The 20,186-nt window shown below is 50.9% G+C and overlaps 5 protein-coding genes across 5 annotated transcripts; 2 read left to right on the top strand and 3 right to left on the bottom strand.

Moving 5' to 3' along the window:
- Nucleotides 1-1,076: 1,076 nt before the first annotated feature.
- Nucleotides 1,077-5,140, bottom strand: CDV56_106796 (peroxidase/cytochrome P450 family protein; the record flags this gene model as incomplete). The annotated part of the gene is made up of 13 exons (XM_026760415.1): nucleotides 1,077-1,102; nucleotides 1,159-1,438; nucleotides 1,497-1,736; nucleotides 1,798-2,212; nucleotides 2,266-2,798; nucleotides 2,860-3,203; nucleotides 3,267-3,597; nucleotides 3,649-3,739; nucleotides 3,802-3,942; nucleotides 3,997-4,201; nucleotides 4,255-4,496; nucleotides 4,553-4,650; nucleotides 4,721-5,140. The coding sequence occupies 13 exons, from the start codon at nucleotides 5,138-5,140 to the stop codon at nucleotides 1,077-1,079; spliced, it is 3,366 nt and encodes a 1,121-aa protein (XP_026612830.1).
- A 4,006-nt stretch (nucleotides 5,141-9,146) lies between these two features.
- On the top strand, nucleotides 9,147-11,142 carry CDV56_106439 (T6SS phospholipase effector Tle1-like catalytic domain-containing protein; the record flags this gene model as incomplete). Its single annotated transcript, XM_026760058.1, has 2 exons — nucleotides 9,147-9,285; nucleotides 9,341-11,142. The coding sequence occupies 2 exons, from the start codon at nucleotides 9,147-9,149 to the stop codon at nucleotides 11,140-11,142; spliced, it is 1,941 nt and encodes a 646-aa protein (XP_026612829.1).
- Nucleotides 11,143-12,382: 1,240 nt separating this feature from the next.
- Nucleotides 12,383-13,408, top strand: CDV56_106302 (uncharacterized protein; the record flags this gene model as incomplete). The annotated part of the gene is made up of 1 exon (XM_026759921.1): nucleotides 12,383-13,408. The coding sequence occupies one exon, from the start codon at nucleotides 12,383-12,385 to the stop codon at nucleotides 13,406-13,408; it is 1,026 nt and encodes a 341-aa protein (XP_026612828.1).
- An 844-nt stretch (nucleotides 13,409-14,252) lies between these two features.
- Nucleotides 14,253-15,958, bottom strand: CDV56_106129 (flavin monoamine oxidase family protein; the record flags this gene model as incomplete). The annotated part of the gene is made up of 4 exons (XM_026759748.1): nucleotides 14,253-15,247; nucleotides 15,300-15,688; nucleotides 15,743-15,780; nucleotides 15,833-15,958. The coding sequence occupies 4 exons, from the start codon at nucleotides 15,956-15,958 to the stop codon at nucleotides 14,253-14,255; spliced, it is 1,548 nt and encodes a 515-aa protein (XP_026612827.1).
- A 1,044-nt stretch (nucleotides 15,959-17,002) lies between these two features.
- On the bottom strand, nucleotides 17,003-18,948 carry CDV56_105937 (homeobox domain-containing protein; the record flags this gene model as incomplete). The annotated part of the gene is made up of 3 exons (XM_026759556.1): nucleotides 17,003-18,490; nucleotides 18,559-18,670; nucleotides 18,770-18,948. 3 exons carry the CDS (start codon nucleotides 18,946-18,948, stop codon nucleotides 17,003-17,005), a joined length of 1,779 nt encoding a protein of 592 aa, XP_026612826.1.
- Nucleotides 18,949-20,186: the final 1,238 nt, after the last annotated feature.

Below are 20,186 nucleotides of genomic sequence, written 5' to 3'. Positions count from 1 at the left end.
GAATGGTATAACGGCCAACGGGAAGGAACGTCGGCGGAGTCAGATGTGTATAACCCATACCCCTCCCCGACCTCCCCGACAATCCTCGCTGGCGCCCCGCCAACAACGCACCAACTCGGAACCACCATCCCAGCCGGCACAACCGCCCCGTCAAGCACATACGCAAAGTCCTTCAGAATCGCCATACTCCCAATCACCGCCTCCCGCCCAATATGCACATGGTTACCCACCGTCGCCGCCTCGACTACCGCCCTTTCCCCGACAAACACATGGTCCCCGATCTTGAGCGGGTAGAACGTGTGGACCCCGCGGTGCAGCCGGGACGGGGGTCGGAGGACCGCCTGCCGCGAGATGTAGCTGTACCGGCCTATTGTGATTGCGACGGAGGGGTTGGAGGAGGGTTGTGAGGGGCGGCCGTCGGCCGAGGTGGAAGTAGACGAGGAGGAGGAACGGTAGAGGTCCCCGCGGATGACGGCGTCGGCTTGGATGACGGTCTTGCCGCCCAGAATGATGTGCTGGGTTCCGTGGATTTGGGAGCGGCGGGAGATTTTGTTGCCGGTGTCCTGGGCGAGGGTTAGACTTGGTTTATGGGGTGGGTTGAAGTTTAGTCGGTGGGTGTTGGGTTAGAAGCGTACGGTCTCGATGTACTCGCCCTTGGCTTGTTTGGGGGGCATTTTGTCGGTTTTCTGCGCGAGCTGAACGACTGCTGGAGTATCAAGTTGATGGTAGGCAATGTTGAAGATGTAGAAAGTAAGATGTTTACATTGTACCTTTGGTTGGCGGTGAAGAATGACTGGTTTGCGATAAGATAGCTTATCAGATACAAAAGGCGGCGTCAATGACTATTGAGCAGCTGAATGTGGATCAATTACGGAGTAATATCTCACGACTCACGTTGCACATATCGTTAGTTACTATGCTACACTATATGACTATAAGAAATTCAATTCAACCATATTCAAACGAGTCAGGTATCTCAAACGTGTTCAACCGTGGCATCTCCATCAATACACCAGCTACCAGACAAATGACTGCGAATGGGGCAGTCTTTGTCCAAGTGCGCGCTGATCGCAAGCTTAGGCATCGTACTGAACTCGGAAAGCTGAAGAGAGGAATTAGCAAAATTGACTGCTGCCAAGAGCAGTCGAGAATACTCACTTGTAGGGAAGACAGAGTAACTGCCATGATCCTCTCTCAGGTAAGTGGAGTAGCCGCCGGCCTGAGGAACCTTCTTCAACTGTCCCTGAGCACCAGGAGTGCGACGGAGGTTGTTCAGACGCCCGACAGCGCGCAGCATGGCGGTCAATGCAATCTGGCTGGTTTCCTTGCTGAGGAAGCCGTGGGGTCCCAGGCTGGGGATGACGTAGGAATCCAGAGGTCTATCCAGACGCACTTCCTCGGGGTCAGGGAAGACGCTTGGATCGCGGTTGGCTTTGGCCTAATAGTTGAGCGTTAGAAGCGACTGAGTAGCACAACAGTAAGGGTGCGGAGCGTACAAAGCTAACAAAGACCTTGTCCCCAGGCTGAATTGTGACCTCGCCAGCCGCATCGGTCACGGCGAGGCTAGTCTGTGACTCGCGGTACAATCCGGAAATTTCATTGAGACGGATAGCCTCCATGCAGTAACGCAGCAGTTGCTCGTCCGACTCCTTCGTGTCTTGATTGGCCAGGTGGTGGATCTCTGGAAGATGCTTGCTGCCTTCTTTCGACAGGTAAAAGTCGATGATTTGAGTGAACTATATCAACCATCACTTGTCAGTTGTCTCAAGGCACGCAATCATTGGACAATGTACTCACTGCCTGAGCCTGGCTCGGGACCATCGCAATGACTGTGGGCAGAATCCGCGACCAAGTAATCTCCGAAGCCCCCAGACCATTCTCCAAAAGCTGCTTGGTCATATGCACTCCATACTCCTTGAGAGCATTGTTGTTTTCGCGGAAGCTACCAAAAATACCAGAAAGTAGACTGCTACCGCCAAGCGACTTGACATTGGCTTCGACGGCCTTGCCCAGCTGCTCACCAACGGCTTGAGACGCATGGTGCAGAGGGAAGGACTTGGTCTTGTCAATATCGAAGTAGAGGCAGGTATACAGGGTTGCGAGAACTTTGAACATTTCGTACTCCGTGAATATGCCGCGGGAGTTCTCCTTGCTTCTCAGAGGAAGGGAGAAGACGCTCGAGGCGAAGATCACCGGAGCAAGATTGCCAACACTGTCAATTCGGTTAGCGACCTATTGAACGCGGACCGAGAAGAAGAAGCTCACTCCTTGGTAATATCGACTTGATTGATGCCAGCAAATCTCCTTGTCTTGTCTTCGAGAAGTTTGGTGGTAATATCCTCATAAAACTCCTTAACGTTCCGGTGCCACTCTTCTTTGTTCAGCAGCTTGCTGATAGTGTCACCCTGCTTCTGGATAAAGGCACTATCCTCAGATAGCTTGAACTCCTTGCTGGCCTTTCCGAACACAAACTCGAGGGTGTCGTCCCAGGCAGCATGGAACTGCCTCTGCTGCTCCGCGACCAACTTGACGTTAGGGTATGACACCAGGTCTACGCGAGGAGGCATGTACTGGGGACGGTCATAGGAGTAGTGAGACTCCCTACCCAGGTTCTTCATGATCTTTCGATTCTCACTGGGGATTGTCATTGGGTAGTGGGCGTAGATGGAGTCAGGCTTGAACCAGTTGGGGAACGCTCTGGTGGCGAGCTTGTAGAACACACAGCCCTGGTTGATGCTGAGGTCGTATCTGGCCTCGGAATACCCCCAGTTGGTGAGATTTCTCGGGTTATAATCGATCTGGAACAGCGGTCAGTGCGACTGTCGAGAAAGCCCAAGAGCAGCTGGGCGGAAGACTTACCGTGTAGTGGCGATCGCCACGAACAAGAGCCACCGCGTCAGACAGAACAGCGCGGGAAATAGTATAGGTAGGAGCAATACCAACACCAGGGACCATGGGCTGCTTGGCCTCCTCAGACACAATTCCGGGATAGAGTTCCACAAAGTCAGGATGCTCGTACAAACTTCGAAGAGACTCCGCAACGTCCGGATCCGAGTTGATCTCTTCAAAACTCTCGTAGGGCTTCAATCCGAAGAACTTGCGGAACTCGTTGAGCGAGCCCACATTCCACTTCCGGCCCTGAAGGATACCCAGGATCTCAACGTTCTTCAGAACCTTTGGAACGTTCCGTGCGCCGAAAGAGCCTTTGATGAAGATAGGTCCTGTTAGTTTCGAATTCTTAACTCACGGGTGAATCAGAGACTCACCAGCAACGTCCTCGACAGCGTTAAGCAAAATGTTGACGAGCTCCTCGTCCTTGAACGTTCCATCGGCTTGACGTTCCAGTTGGGCGAACGTGCGCTTGGACGGATCCTTGGGCAGTGACGCCTCATACTTGCCTAGACCCATGAGAAGCTCTGTCATTGAGACTTCCGAGGCGGGCTTTCCCATCAGCTCCTCGTAGACTTGTTCAGTCCATTTCTCATCGTTGGCACTGATAGCCGAGTGCCAGCGGTATGCCAGGTTAAACTCTACGGAGCATTGATTACCCAAACCAGCTGGCGTAGTGTGGGTTCCCTCCATTTGAGCTCGTGGATCCTGTTCACGTTTAGTTACTGCTATGCAAGGTATCAAGCTGTGCCAACTTACCAGACACCAAGTCGAGTTGGTTCTATTCAGGTTGACGATCGTCCGCAGGTAATCATACAGAGTGATGTTGATGTAAAGTCCGCATGTAATACTATAATTCGTTAGTTTGGGGCACCACGCGATAACAAAAGATCAGAAGAAAGGCATGCGTACAGTCGACCTGTCTGGAAGAGATCCTCATCGTACTTTGTCCAAGCCTTCTTAGCCTCTTCTTCTGGGAGATCATCCTTGGGCTTGGTGAAGCGGCCATTTTCGTTGATTGCCGCTAGTTGCTCCACGACATAGTTATGGAATCTAGCAACAGTCCAGATTAGCGAATGCTCCCAAGCAACAGTGTTGGAAATGTACCTGTTGAGCATAACCATTAGGACACAGCATGTGGCCGGGAACGCCTGAAGACGGGGCTCGGAGAAGCTGTCCGGCTTCAATTTCCCGTCCTTGAACGTCCGGACCAGGTTCTGCTCCTCCTGAACATCACCGTACAAGATGGAGAGGTCGAGATAGCCGGAGGTCTTATTCACATGAGGATTTCTGTAGTCAGTCTGGAAAATATCTGTCTTTTCATTAGGATCCTTCACCGACCTCGTGATGATTCAGGGAGCTTACCGTGGATAATGAGAGATGCCCAGTCAAAGAAAACACTGGAAACCTTATTTGGATGCGGCTTGAAGCTCTGACGAGCGAAGAGGGTATCAAAAACTAAGCCAGGGTCAGGCAATCCACCAGGCTGGATAATCAATGGCGGGATCGACCGAGCATATGGAGTGTTCGCAGCGCCGAGCCACGGGAGCGTAGGGTTGTTGTTGGAACCATCTGCAGAGCGGTAGGCATAGTCATTTCCCATATATCTGAGGATTGTTTCTTAGCAAACGCCACCAAGTATGGAAGTTATCGACGGACTCACGAGAGCGGAGGGTGAGGCAGCGAACCCCATAGCTCATCAAGGAAAGCGTTTGTCAGATCCTCGCGGTGCTTCGAGTTGTGAGGAAGACTGCTGACCAGCTATAAGTCGAAGAATATAGTTTCAGCATTTGAGCTCGGTCAAACTGCGCCGTAAGCGGGCCCATCTTACCTGGATAATGCGCTCCATTAACATGGTCTTGTCATCTATCAGCTGCCCGGAAGCTTTGTTCTTGATGACATCCTTCAGGGTAGTAAGGTCCTTGAAGCCGAGGTGCCTGGCATCCTGCAATAAGCTGGTCGTATGCTCGTGCTCGAGGTAGGCGCCATCCCCACTCTGATTGGGAATGGGAGTTCGTGAAGCATGGAGGACGGATGCGTATTTCTCAAAAGGAGAGGCGGAATCGCCCTTCTTCTCACTACGTTCGTCATCCGACGACGACTTGCGCGCTGCAGAGATTTTCGAGTGACGCTTGTTGCTGTTGCTGTTGTTGTTGCTGTTGGCGGCGGTGCTGCTGCTGGCCGCGGTGCCATTCTGCTTGGACTCGCGGTCGCCCTTCTTCTTGAAGGTCGACGAGAACCTTCGCAACATTATGATAATTATATATGGATTGATTCAATTGAATCACAATGAAGGAGGCAAGAAGAAAACACAACGAACAAGGGCAAGAAAGAGGAGACAGACAACTCAACAGCAGGAAACTCAAGTGCTCGGAAGGAATCATGTATTATTTAAAAGCAGATCCACAGTACCTAGATATGGGGTATTATCGAAGCAAGCAGTGTGGATTCGATCCACCAATTCCAGCCGAGAGCATCAATCGGACTGGAGCAGTGAGACGTCCAGGGAGCATATTCAGAACCTAAGCCATCAAATGGTAATACTTACAAGCGCATACCCCGCAGGGACGAGCAGAAGGGCAAATACCCTGTTGAACCTCTTTGCTAGAAAGAGTGGATATTCTTGATCCGTGTACCAAAGAGAAGGGATGTGGACCAAGCTGACGAACGTGATTCAGCTTTACAAGGTAAGTACACTCTTTGACAGGCTGCCTGATCTCGAATCGATGTGTGCGATTCGCATCGAATCTTTGATGCATGATTCATTATGTTACGTAGAGTTCGGTTCGGTACCAATGTCAGGGCTCGAGAAGCCAGAATTCGTAAGCCTTCGAGTGTAGACGCTCTGGGTGCTGATAATTGCAACAATTCCACAGGCCAGTCATAATAACAAGAGAGCCCAAGGGGAAAACGCAAGAGGAGGAAGCACAGGAAAGAAGAAGCTGCAGATCTGGCCCATTGAGCGACTCTCAGCCAATCAACGAGATCCATGCCTCACAAACTTTCTCCGTAGACTTTGCACAGTAGATCGTCGGCTCCTGTTGCCAGCCACAATGTTCTCTATTATCATTCAGAAGATTGCGGTTGTCAGCTGTCGTAGCCCGTATCTATTACTCCGTGGTAGATAGATAGATAGGTGCCATGATGAGAAACGCCAAAGCCGGAGCTCGGGAGCCAGAAAGGGTTCTGCGCACTGCAGTCTGCTCCACCTCGGCTGCCGATTGCCAATGGATTCCACAGAGGTGGGAGCTGTGGCCGGCGCAAGCTTGGAGTGCAATAATATAACGTATTTTTATTGGTAGCCAGGCGTGGTATACAAAATCTGGTATCCGTCCGTCAACTATGATTCGATTTTGAGGCACACTCTGGGATTGTTACACCCATTGCTCACCGACAACGTGATATGGGTGAATCTCATCCTTCTCAGCTTCCTTGAACGTAAGGGGAGGAGAAACCTGCATTGGAATCCAGGGATGCCCATCGCGAGTTTTGCCCAATGAAGTCGGTGAATTGCGCAGCCTGACCAACAGAGTTCCAGTGGATTCCTTGTCAGTAGTGGTGATCAAAATTGAAATCGAAATCGGATCGACTTCCACTTATCCAAGACTTTTAGTAAGGTCAGGAGTCTCATTCGGGACAGCCCATGACTACAGAGTAGACTAGTCACAAACTACAGAGCAACTAGTGTGACTAGTCTGAGGTACCCACACGTTCGCAACACGGAATCATCTTCATTTCACTCATCAGGCTAGCATGGGCTGTACGAAATAGGTGACAGACATCAATACTCCAATTGTTTTGTCTCTCAGCCACTCAGAGGGTAAAGGTTCAGTAAAACCTGTCACCGAAAAATTTCTCACGCAGTATAATACTATACAGTACTGTTAGATGCGAGAGGTTTCGTGAGTAAGATTCTTACTAAGGACTTCTTGTTGAAATTCATTTGTACCAGACCAACCAGTCATGTTGCGGTTCACAACTTTATGCGAAGATCTCCTCCATCTTCATGGAGAAACCGGAACGATCGATTATTGGCATCTGGCAGAGTCGGGTTCTTGACAAACAGCATCAATGCTCATTCTCGAGCAAGTTTAGTTCTCGCACCAGGCCTCGCTATTATTCGTAGTTTGGTAGATGAAGGATCTCGAAGGCTAAGGAGTGGGTGGTAGGAGCGCCTCTTTGTCTAAGCGTGTTTGCTTCAGCTGCCGTGAAGACAAGCTAGTGGATGATCAGCAACATAGACTTGGAAGATAGTTGGTAAGATAGGCGGTTCGTGACTTGCATTTGAAATACAGTAACGAAGGCGAGGGGTAGGTTCGTGCTTCGTCCAGCAAGGTGGGCAGCTTACTTGGCAAAACATGGACAAAAACCCTAATATTCTCATATGTACTTCTGTGTATATAAGAGACACTGATTGTACAATTCATGATGATGATAATGTCGTGTTGCATCAAGATAATAACAGGATGAATCCTTGCTTGTGGATGAGGTTCGTTTGGGATCGGAGTACGAGGAGCGTCTTACTGGGTCAAGGAGAGACGATCGGCAGCTCCCGAATGGTTCATGGCCGGCCCCAGGCAGCCAGACCCCCACTTTGGCGGAGACACCTGAGGATCTAAGGCTTTAAGGCCGCCACTAGCCTCATTTGAAGGGACATCCTCAGAGTACTCTTGCGACCAGAATGAGTAGATGTAAATTGTCTCTCGGAAGTATTTACAAAAAAGAGTATGTATTCAGCCCTCAACCAAAGACCAATGGGTGCAGATTCTTCAAAACACATCCCGTAAAATGCGTAAGAAATAGTCTAGCAGCAACGCGCTGGCTGTCTTGATGTAAAGCAATCTTTGACACGGAAGTCACCGATTTAGCAGTTATGTCCTTTCCACCTATCATTTATCCGCCCAATCTCGAAGATAATCGCTTGCCCATTCTCTTCTTTCTCTCCATTCAGTTTGTATTCTCTCCTTTTCTCTTGCATCATCTCTTGCCATCCAATGGAGTATTCCGTCCGGGATCATCAGCCAGCCATTTGGGTGCTCCCTAATATTGCTTGACCCCTTTATCCCTCGCTTTCAGGCGGCATGGTCTTTTCTCCTTTCCGCACACCCACTCATGCATGAAACTATCGTTGCCCTCCTTGTCCAGGGCCTGGCTAAAGTGCTACTAGACGGATAGGTTATGAATCGCCTGGGACAGCCAGCCATGGTTTCGGTAATCTCCACCCAGATGGTATCAATGGGGAAAGATCGTCATCGTCTACTGCAACTCGGTGGAATAGCGATCCTTTTTACACCTCGACCACACGGGTTTTCCCTTCTCATATCGGAAAATTCCTTCGGGTAATACCATTGATATTCTCGTTCTAATGGACAAAATCCTGTCCACTTGATTACCTGTCACCTCAATGGTCAACACTGCAACACCATCTTTCCAGGCGATCAAACTCAAACTGGGTCACAGATGGGCCAGATACGACCTCGAGCGGAGGAAGATACTCGATTATACTTTCTGGTCATGCTATCTTTGACAAATCTGGCAGATTGATGCATGCAGAATCACATTACGGCTTGCATGATAGGCCCTAACACGACACGGAATTTGTGTATTGTGTACCCGCCGGTCTTCAAGCCGCTTGGCCGCATACTCAGGGAGTGAGTTGTGAGTTTGTGACATTGAAGAGATGCCCCACCAACCATTGCTACTTTGGCCAACACGAGTTCTATTTGCTCCCATGCCTCTCAGCTCAGCGGGCTGAACTGGTTTAGTTCAAGAAAGAAAGAATGTGTCGAGTGGACCGCTCAGTCTTACCCCTCCATGTTGATCCGCCTGGGAGGAATGAGCTTCCCGTATTGCTTGGCTCCAGGCGATGATTAGATGTCATGGCCGGCAGGGATATGGCTTGACTCTTGTCTTTGCTGGGATGTCGAGGATTGTGTTACCATAGATTCGTAACCATTATTCTTTCTTCTGGGAGTTTTATAAAGTCTGTTTGGTCAAGGTGTCAGAGCCCAATCCCGGTACCTACTGGTACATCACACACTACAATTTGGGAGCCAAGCAAGTCTTACCTGCAGTTGCATGTGCGTGTCTCTGGGACTAACAGCGTGTATATACATATGCTTCGATCTCCACGAGGCGCCGATTAGCTTGTCTTTGTTCCGATTGTTCTTGCTGTTCACTTTCACAATCAGCCAAGTGATCGCGCAGGGTGCCAAGTTCCGTTATCCATCGCTAACACCTATCTACTGCGCGTAAACATGGACGCAGTACCGCTGGGGCCGGCCCCCATCCCAAAGCAATTTGTCCTCTGTTTTGATGGTACTGGTAATAAGTTTTGCGGCGATGAATCAGACAGCAACGTGCTCAAGATCTTCCGAGTGAGTCGTACCCCAGGCCGTACGTAGTTTGTCGATGCGTGCGCTTACAGAGGGTTCCTGTTTGAAGATGCTAGATCGCAGTAAAAGTCACCAATTCCATTATTACCAGCCAGGTATTGGCACCTACGTGACATCGAACTCCTTCTCCAATAATGGGCGAATCCACCGGATCAAGTCGGCCTACCAGAAAGCCAAGGACTCCGCCGTCGGTTCCTCCTTCGACCAACATGTCATGGGTGGTTATAAATTCCTCATGAGATACTACGCCCCCGGCGACGAAATTTACTTTATTGGTTTCAGTCGCGGCGCTTATATTGCGCGCTTCCTGGCGGAGATGCTTGATTACATCGGCTTGCTCGAAGCGGGAAATGAGGAGCTGACTAGGTTCGCATGGAAGACCTTCGCCAAATGGCAACAGCGTCGACGCGGGGATAGTGAAGAGGAAAGAGAGGAGAAGAAAAAGCTGTTTCGATTCATGAAGGCTTTCCGTGAAACTTTTAGCAGACCTATCAGTCGCATCAAATTCATGGGCTTATTCGACACGGTCAACAGCGTGCCGAGGTTCGAGTCAGCCTGGATGCAGAGAAGCAAGTTCCCGTACACTGCTCGCAGCTCTGCCAGGGTTATCCGACATGCCGTAGGCATTGACGAACGACGCGCCAAATTTCGACAGGACCTCATCTCTGGGGTCAAACCATGGTTCATGAAGAGACGAGGTCCTCATCGCTGGCAGCGACACCTTCATCCGTTCCGCCATGATGAGGATCCTGAGTCGGAGAAACCAAATGACCTACCGGCCATCGTCGTGAACGACGACGCCAAGGTGGACACGGGGCCGCAAGACGCGGCATCAGGCCGAAAGGACCGGGAAGAAACCGAGTCCGTCTACCGCAGTGCAAATGGCTCGCGTGCTGGAAGCATTCGCAGTGGCCACCATTATCGTTCACCCTCACCGTTGAAAAGCAGGAAACTCAGTTTGGCTGTACCCATGATTAACGGATCTACAGAGGACTTAGCATCGGTCAAGAGTGGTAACTCGGTGCTTTCACTTCAGGTACCGGAAACAGCCAGCCGAGCTCCTAGCGAGTACGATGAAGATGACGAAGATGAAAGTCTTCAGGACATTCAGGAAGTCTGGTTTCCCGGCGGACACGCGGACATCGGCGGAGGTTGGCAACTTGGCGAAGGCGAAGAATGGCCTCTCAGCCATGCACCCCTAGTCTGGATGGTACAGGAGGCACAGCGGGCTGGCCTTCAGTTTGACCCGCGCAAGCTCAAACAGTTCGAATGCTGTGAGGAGTATGATGGGGACGTTTCGCCTTTGCATGAGCATGTCCATTGGAAGCAGAATATGGATATGTGCCAGGATCCCAGCCACGGACAAGATAATGATGAGCACATGAGATTCACCCGAAAGGGTGATGAACAGAACATGTCTAAATCTAAGCGCAGATTTTTGGAAGCGCTGCACGAGTCCAGCACGAAAGGACTACTGCATGATTGCTTGGCTTACGGCAATGGTCTACCGTTCATGTCTGTGTTATCGTGGCGGATCATGGAGTATCTTCCATTCCGTCGCATGGATCTGCAGAGCGATGGCTCTTGGAAGCCGATCCGGTGGCCTCTTCCCTGTGGAGAGGTGCGAGATATTCCCAACGATGCCCAAATCCATGTCTCAGCTATCCGTCGCATGCAGGCCAATTCCGAGTACCGACCGGGCAACCTGATCGTTGGCGGAGGCGGACGCGGTGTCAAACGAGCTCCAAAGGAATATGGCATTGGGGAATGGGTGGTGAAAGACCACGAAGGGGATGCTGTACGAGAAGTGTACGTCCGCAAGAGCGTGTCAAAGATGTGCAGAGAGGCACATGCCTGATCGACAGGCTCAGTCGATCACCTCCTGGAGGTAGTAGTCTACCTACAGTCTCGCTCATTCCCTTCCCATAATAGTGCCTCACATTTCTATCAGTTGTCCCGTGTTTAGTTGGAATGATCGCTCTCTGATATTCAGAATGTTGGTTGATGTCATCATTTATAATACTTACTGACTTGTTGATAATGATTTGCGTCTTGATACTTCTTCACATCAGCTAGCTGTGTCCATATACCGAGCGCTCATCAATTGAGTATGATGATCATCAGTAGGTAGCTCCTTGCAACGGGCTTCCCCTGAGTAAGGGATCCAAAGCCGCTTAGATTACTCAACTCTTTAAACAAAGACAAAATTCGCAATAATCATCATAAAAGCAAATTTCAGTCGTTTATCCTTGCTCAAAAAGTGTCGATAAAGTATCCGGTGGTGTTGGTACACGGAGTCTGTGACCAGGTGTAAGTGCTAGGAAATCGCTTGGCTTCGATCTGGAGACGCCTGGATGCGGCCAGGCTCTTTCTCTCTGCTGGTCCCAGCATTATTGTAGACTTTCTGTCGAATCCTGCTCATTATTGCATGTAATCCTGGGAAATCTGCGCCCTGTGAGGCTGTTAAATCGCTGTTTGGGGAGGGATTTCGGTCGCTTTTCTCCGAACAAGCGTCCCCCTGGCTTGATGAGCACAGATCGCGGATTGGCCATATTCGACCAGAACAAACGAGGGAAGTTTCGGGCATGATTCGCAAGGAGAGAAAGAGAAAAGAAATTTCTTTTCATCTGAAAGACAAGAAGCTGTCCTTCTTCATTCGCAAATCATCACTGCTATCGCTGTCACGAGTCGTCCTTGGGTGGTTTCCCTCCCTTTCCTCCTCCTTCTGTCCGCTCTTCTCCGACCGATTGATCACGCCTCGGTTTGGCTGCTCTTCTTCTTCTTCTTCTTCATCCAGTTTCTTCGTGTCTTGATCTCACCACTCAACTCTACTCTTCCTATCAAACCCCCTTTTCTCCATCGCCTACCCCGGACGTCCATACAACCAGCTGTTGGACGGGTTTGTTGGAGGATAATATCTCCAGGGGTATAATCGATTTCCTCAACACTCCGTATCCTCTTTATTTTTTTTTGGGTCGCGAGAGTCTGGACCCTCTTGGATCGATTCACTCTCATGTTTCCCGTACACATTCAAGCATGAGGCCGAGCTAGTTCGAAAGACAAATTTTTTACCGTTGCATTTCTGTTTTCAGACAGACATGGAAGCGTCCCGTCTTTCCCCAGAGGGGGGCATTCTTCCGCCCCGCGCTGCAAGATCGGTCGAAGTCCAACCAGTCAACTTGGCAAGCTCCGCGAATGCGATGACGGAGGCTACTGGAAAGTCAGAGCGCTCCGACAACGTCATGATAACTTTGTCTCTTACCCCCGATCCTCCGGTCGCTCCCCCGAGTCGCTTGCCTTTCCCCCGCTCCCATTTTCGTTCGCGGTCGTTGGCGGAGGTCTCGGGTGTCCCTCCAATGACGCGCGCTCACTCGTCCCCGGGGCTGGACTCCAGAGGACGATATATTTTCGTCAATAGTAGAGGGGCGCCTTCGAATCTCAATGATAATGTTCCAAGACGGTATTTACCTCTGCAGATACCTTCGGGGGACTCCCTCGAAGCCAGGATGGTGCCTCTGAACATTTCAGAAACTATCTCAGAGCACGCTGAGCTTGACACAACCATGAAATCATCACCGCATGGGGAATCATACACCACATCCCCCGTCTTATCACACACCCTGCCCCGTGTCGGGCGCCGACGACCATCATCGCCCCTTCACTTCCCCAGTGCGACTTCGATCAGTCAGCCTGCTAGCAGTCCCTCTTCGATCCATTCGTCACCAGTGGTTCTCGGCTCGAAATTCAACGAAGCCTTCCCGGGATACTCTACCTCCTCTACGTCGTCCGTACCGTCGACTCCTACAAGCCTCCGATCGCGCAGCCCGAGCATATCCTCTCTGGAGACCATCCCGGATATTCCTGATGCCGAGGCTGCGGCCATCGAAGCCGACCAAATCGCGGCGCTCAAGGCTGCAGCAGATAGGGCGGACGAAGCGGAAGCGGCAGCCAACGGGAACAGGCGCCGCGGTATATCCGATGCTTCGGGTCCTGCGGGCTCTTTTGGCTCTATGCGAGGCGGCTCAGGAGTCTACGGGGCGAGGAGCGACAAGAGGAAGCGCTGGAGTGTCTGTGGAGCGGAACGTCGGCAAGATCTTGACCTCGAAACAATATGGGAAGATTGATTCGAAAAACAATCGCTCTTGTCGACGTTCTCTCAATCGCCATCGCCTATTGTCTCAAGCTCGTAAGCTATGCGCTTCGCAGACCCAGATCTTGAATGCTCTGGGAGATACTCGAATCACTCGCTTGTCCCGATTGAACGCAACTTCAAACAGCTGGAAAAAGCTGATGTTGAAGGCATACTTTGACCGGCAGCTCTGTCTTACACCTGGCTCCTCTTTCACTTTGCCCTTGCAACTTGGCCAAATATTCACATAAGCATCGCTACGCACTGTATCATACTATTGCTTGCTTCGGGACTTTACACGGAATCCTGAATATTGCTTTTTCTTTGACGCTGATAGGAGGAGTTTGTGAATACCCAGATTGTCATTTGTTCTGTTTACTGTATCGTACCCTGGTGGTTTGCCTTGTCTGCTTGTCTGGGAAGGTGCGGTTCGAGTATCACGCTGGTCCGTCGATACTCTCAGTCGTTCATGTTGGGGCGCAGGCAATTCTGTTTATGCGAGGTGTTCAGCAGGCTTTCTTGAACGTTCTATTTTTTTGCTCCGTGGATACTGTGGCTGAGACTGTCCTTTTGATTCCCCTATTTGCGGTGCATCTTCCTTTTGCTGGGTCTGCAGGTATGGGATGGCTTTGTGTTTTTGTATGCTGGTCATCACAAGTGTGTTGGTGTAAATACTTTGATCGAATCCAAATGTCAATCGTTGTTATGTGCATCTCCAAAAGGAGAGAAGTATGAACAAAAGTGCACCAACACACTACCTAGTATATACTTGAGATGTCAACCAGCGCAGCATCCTTTGACACTGTCCCAAAATACATGAATATCCAACCATCTGCAGCTCAGGCAGACGAAGGAATCTTCCTCGCCACAGCCGAAGGCAGCGAATCGTCCCTCCCAGCGCCAATCCCCAATCTACCCAGACCATGAAACTGGCATATTTGCCCAGCCGCCCGCTCCCCACTCCAGTACGCCCCCGTACTCGTCCCCAGCGCCACAAAGGGCGCTGTGTGCTCGCCCGCAAACCACACCCCGCGCTCGGGACCGATATCGCCCCGCAGCGCCTCGATGTCCTTGTCGCCCTGCTCAAGACCCACCTGGAAGTTGCAGTAGGAGCCGTTCCCCGCGTAGGGGTCGTTCTGCCACTGGGTGGCTACGAACGCGACCGGTTTGCAGTCGGCTGAGGAGGACGAGTACCCGTGCAGGCGGGAGTAGAACGGGCGCAGGAAGCCGTCGAGGAAGGTGTAGTATTCGTCCGAGGCGGGGTCGAGATTCGCGATCTTGGAGACGATGTATGTTGCGCAGGGGCCGTAGGTGTAGAAGAGGAGGGTGGGGTGGGCGCAGTCGGCGGGGAAGCCGGCAAACGATAGGCATTCTTGGTTCCAGAGGATGCCTTCGGGGTGTTCGGTGTAGGTTGGGTCTAGGAACTGCGCAAAGTTGGGATTGCTGTGACCGGTGCTCTTAGGGTCCGTGCCACTCAGCCCGGCTTCTGCGTCTGCGTGCCAGAAGGCTCGTGGGAATGTCACGTATACCTTCTCGAGTCGGCCGTAGGAGATGCTGTCGATGGCCTGGAGGAGTCGAGGGGGTAGTGCCGGGTGGAAGGCGGACTTGTTGCGTTTCAGCCAGCCGAGCGGGCAGGTCACTACTACTTCGTCGAATTGGTGGGTTTCGCCGGCTGCGGTTGTTAATATCACCTTGCGAGGGGCGCACGAGTTCTCTCGGAACTCCGTTTCGATTTTGATGATCGGCTGGTTGAAGCGGATGTCGGCATGTTGGGTGGCTGCTTTGGAAATGTAGTCCAAGATCTTCTTGTAAGTAGATGCGACGAAGAAGTTGTCTAGCGATGCATTGTCAGCGGACAGCAGCCATAGAGAAGGTGTGGCGCGTACTCCCGTCTATGCATTCTTCGAGACAGAAGAACTTGAGACTCTGTCTCTCAATAGGGTCACCAACGTAGGCTCCCCACAGCCTGCATGTCTCTATACAGAGTTCCTTTTCCTCGGGGCTAAAGCCCGTTTTGCTGACTTTCTCCTTGAAGAAGTCAAGCAGACTTCGATCAGGTGGAATTGAGTCCTTGTGCGCATTGCTATACTCAAAGGCGTCGTCTATCGTGCTCCATAAGAACTCAGAGATCTTGGTCGAGGTGACCTCATCAATGAGCTCTCCGTCTCTGGAGAAAATGATCTGCTCGCCCTCAAAATCCTCGATAGTCGTTCCGGTCACCTCTGCCACGCCAGCGATGGGATTCTTCTCCGTACCATGAATCCAGTTAGGGCCCCTTTCGACAAATTAATATAGACTCTTCCGAAGCAGGCGAGTTCGGACATCTCACAAGTCTATAAGATGATCTCCGATCTTTGTTTGATGGACCTGTTTAAATTCAGTAAGTAATTCGTGATGATCCATGTGCTTATGAACGCACCCGCCCTCCGAGTCGATCTCTTGCCTCGAAGATGGTAACTTGAGCACCATTCTGGACTAGTATATCTGCACACCGTAAGCCAGCGAAGCCAGCTCCGACAATAGCCACTTTGAGGCCTCCGCCCATTGTGACGATGCGATGTGGCAACAAACTGCTCCGACGTCCAAAGATTGCAATGTTCTTGCTAGGAGCAGTATGGGAACGGGGACTCTGTCAGTCCACGGTCAGCACGGTCCTATGGCAAATACAATAAGTCGGGGAAGGATGCTAATGCTTTTCTTGCATGGACAATAGCAGATTGCACACAACATGGAGGCCTGTATGCGCTCAGATGGAAATCGAAGAACACAACGTAAGCGGGATGAAACAGGAAAAGGAGCAATGACACACTCGATCACCCAAATCAAATCAATAGATCAGTATTCGATGCCATAAGCGCTTTTATATGGGCTGGGACAGTTGACGGGCTCACTCAAAGGTCGAGATACCATGTCCTGGGGAATAGGAGCATAAAACAGAGCACGACTCGTAAAAACTTACCTCTCCGACTATATAACACCTACTTGTCCAAGCCCTCGAGCTTTTGTGTCTTAGAAAGCTCAGGGACGAAGACAAATTGCTCATATATCAGAGTGAGACTCGGAGCTAAAAGAACAGACAAACGCTTTGATTCATTCCTTATCAGTCAGCCAGCGGACCACGTGCGTCCATCCTGCATTCTTCTTGCCGCCAGGAGTTTCCTTCAACTTCAACTTCTCTCCAGCATTTTCAATCTAGATCGAATAATACACTACTCTTCGGATTGGTATTTTAATGAAGAATTTATATTCGTCCTCGTCGCCTGATTAGCGAGACGACTTGCCTGACATCAATATCGCTTGGCTATCTCAAGACAAGGGTTTCATCATCATCGTGATCAACACAAACAAGTGGCCATAGCCTCCAAGGGCAAGCTATATGTTCCGTACAACCGAGGCTTATGTCCACAAGGCAAAGACAGATCAATCATTACAAAACGAGCTTCGCTCCCACATCATACATGGAATCACTCCTAGCTTGCTTGCGACATTCAACATGAGCAGAAAGGAACGTCAAGAATATAGGACAAAAGAAAAGGAACAAAGGAAATTAATGGTATCATAGAGACAGAGACAAGGAGGAATATGAAGTCTACCTCCAAGCGCCTTGACTCAAGGATAATAGACCTTGAACACAGTCAAGGTCTTCTTCTTGGCTTGCAACTCCTCCGCCAGCCATGAAAGCTGAAACATCCGCATCAAGCTCTGGCATGGACTTGATGGTTTTGCGATGCGCCGGTTGAGGAATTCGGGAACGTCTGCCTGTTGCTGCTAGATTCCTGTTTATCCTGCCATCTCGTCCATTGGCTTCTCTGAGAACCGGGCGCTGAGACTGATGATGGGAGGCGGCTCGCCGGCGAACATGCGAGACTCGGGTCCCAGGAATCCAGTTTTCTTTGTCCGAGTCGCCGCATTCGATATCCAAATCATCCTTGTCTTTCATAGTATCACGGAGTTTCGATGTCTTGTATGCGCCCGATGGTGTTCTGTTGAGATTGCCAAGGCCAGACTCGAGTCGGCCCAGAGAGGAGATTGTACGCGAAAGTTTCCGCCGCTTTTCACCAGCATGCTGTGGGATCGGGGTGTTGAGGTAATCGTTGGCGGTCGATGTTGACAGATTAGTGTGTCTTGCTGATAAGCTTCGGGTCAATGAACGTTGACCACGGGCAAGCATGAGGTTAGGGGAAGCAGAGTTTGGAGCACTTTGAGAGCTTGTTGGAGTCGACAAAGCGCTTCTTGCGTCCGTGTCGAAGAATGATTCCCAGTTCCGAGGGTCTCGAGATCTCCCGAAGGCTTTCTCCTTCTCGATGGCGCCAGCCCGAGGTGTTCCAAGGACCACCGCACTACTGCTTCTACGCAATCCAGCAAATCGGGAGCTTCTTGTGGAAAACATGGAAATGCGGCCCTTGGACGGGGATGGCTCATCTTCTGTACGGATGACAGCTTTTCCATCCGAGGACATGGCGATCCGGAGAGAGTTGCGTCCCTTCGGGGGAGATGGGGTCAACTCGCCTTCTTTTCGTACCATTGCCTCTCCGTCAAAGGAAAGTGATATACGCAGGGATGGTGGCGACTTTTGAACCTGCAGGCCGCTTGGAGTTTGCTGCTGCTGCTGCTGAAGTGTGGTTGGGATATTTCCGTGCAGGTCTGAAATGGAACGCTTTCTCTTGGCAGAGAGCTGTGTGTCATCAACCGGCGTGTCGGTATATTGCTCAGTCGACTTCGTGTCCGAAATGGCCCTATGGAGCTCTGTTTGACTGTTTTCGCTTGACTGCGACGACAGGCTTGTCTGTGAGCTCAGACTGAGCTGTGCCATATCGTCCTTGCCTCCACTTTCTACCGACTCATATGAAGACTGCGGCACGCCATCTTCTAAAGGCAGTTCTGCAAAATCCCTGTCTTGTTCCCGTCCGTCGTACTGCTCTCCCCCACTCGATGATCCTGGCTCCGCAGAGGGAATGTCATCGCTTGTAGTTTGTCTTAGAGGGCTAGACACGTCCGATCGAGGGGCGACAAGTTCGTGTGGCTGGAGGGGTTTAGACTTTCGACGGTCATTCTGGCGACGATTTTGGAACCAGATCTGGAGCGTTGCACGATATTTCAGAATTAAAAGTGTACGACGCGTCGTACTTGTTCTCAAGGTCATACCTGTACTTCCTTCTCTCCCAACGACACACGACTCACAATGCTGGCGCGCGCTGTCTTGTCCGGTTTGGGATTGCGTTGGTATTCGGCTTCGAGAACCGCGTGGTCCTCGGGACTACACGGCAGCAATTGGACAGCGATTAGCGAAGATGGTTCAAGGAGAGCCAGTCAATGATAATTGACCACTTCAGATTCGAATCAAGCTCATATATACCTTGTCCGACGGCGCTTCTGACGAGCAAGCAGCTTGTTGTCGACTCGCGGGGGAAGGTTCTGAGTGAGGGTCTTCTGGGAGTGCACGAGGAAGGCATAGTTCAAAGTAGCAGATTCAGGAGTCTGTACCGTTGGCGGAGAGGAGGAACATGGCGCAGCAGAAGGCTCGGGATCCGACATGTTCTCGACCTTGCAACCAGTCGTTAGGATTCAAGATCGGAGCGGCATGGGGAATTGGAAGCCAATATAAGAGCAGTAACGGAAAAGAGAGCCGTAGAATTAAGAGGATCAGAACATTGATATGGAGGAGAATGGGGAATTGGATGAGAGATCTGGAGTGGACTAGATCTCTTAGTGGTGCAGTGGGAAAAAAAGCGCTTCATCTAATCGCGTCGCGATGTGGACGCGGACTGCACACCGTGGAGGCGTTGTAGTACGGCCGTAACTAGTAAGGTACCTATGACTATACGCCCGCTCGTTAGTTCGGCCGATCCAGCCCGCCCGCACGAGGAGATTCCACAGGTCCTGATATGGGTCAAATTGATCCTTGGTTGCGAACATGAGGAATGCGTAGGCTGATATTGACCTCAAGTTCTCTACAAGTCTGCTGCATCAGTGAGGGGTTGTCCAACGCTGCCTTACAATTGACAGATTGTTACGTGTGTGACTCCCACTTGTCCAGTTCTTTGATGACCTGACGTATTGCCTACGAACTCTCCAGTATTGACTACACCGACCTCCCACTCTTGGTATTAATCTCGGGCGCATAGGACATAGTATTGGGATGAGGACGGTGTCTAATTCCACTGCGTAGAAGGCCGAGTAAGAACACTCAGGGTCCGGGAAGAAGCATCCAAAGTAAGGAGTCATATGCAACCAATTGGAACAGGTTGGCTTCAGCTTTTATGAATTGCGAATGCCTTGAAGCGCATTCAGACGATGACCAGCTGATCTCGTGCTCATTTTTCTTTCTTACTGCTGCATTTCCAACAACGCCTCCATTTCGGTCACAAGTTACGCCAAGCGGAAAGTTGAGCGTGTTTGGCGCGAAGTCGGCCAACGCGCTCGACGCGCAGTCACGTGCTTACTCCGGCATCTCTGTTTCACGTGATCAGCATCGTCGTCGCAATCCGAGAATCGCCTGACAGTGACAGCACACGCCTTTCACCACATGACTCGGCGGATCCTTCTTGTTTCCTAGCCCTTTCAGATCTAGTTTCCAATGGCGAATTAGTCTAGACTCATGCGGGATCATTTATCTAGAGATTACGCGAGGGTGAGACGCCAACTCGGGTCCTATCACTGAGTCCGGGATCGAGGACTGCTGTACTACATACATGTCGGTGGTGCCAGTCAAGGATTTTCAAAATCTACATTGGATGGTAACCAATGCATCTCCTTGCTCTTTCTCAGCTAGA

This window comes from Aspergillus thermomutatus (assembly GCF_002237265.1).
Source record: "Aspergillus thermomutatus strain HMR AF 39 chromosome Unknown NODE_154, whole genome shotgun sequence".
NCBI classification, from domain to species: Eukaryota; Fungi; Ascomycota; class Eurotiomycetes; order Eurotiales; family Aspergillaceae; genus Aspergillus; species Aspergillus thermomutatus.
This window is presented reverse-complemented; position numbering and strand designations above follow the sequence as displayed.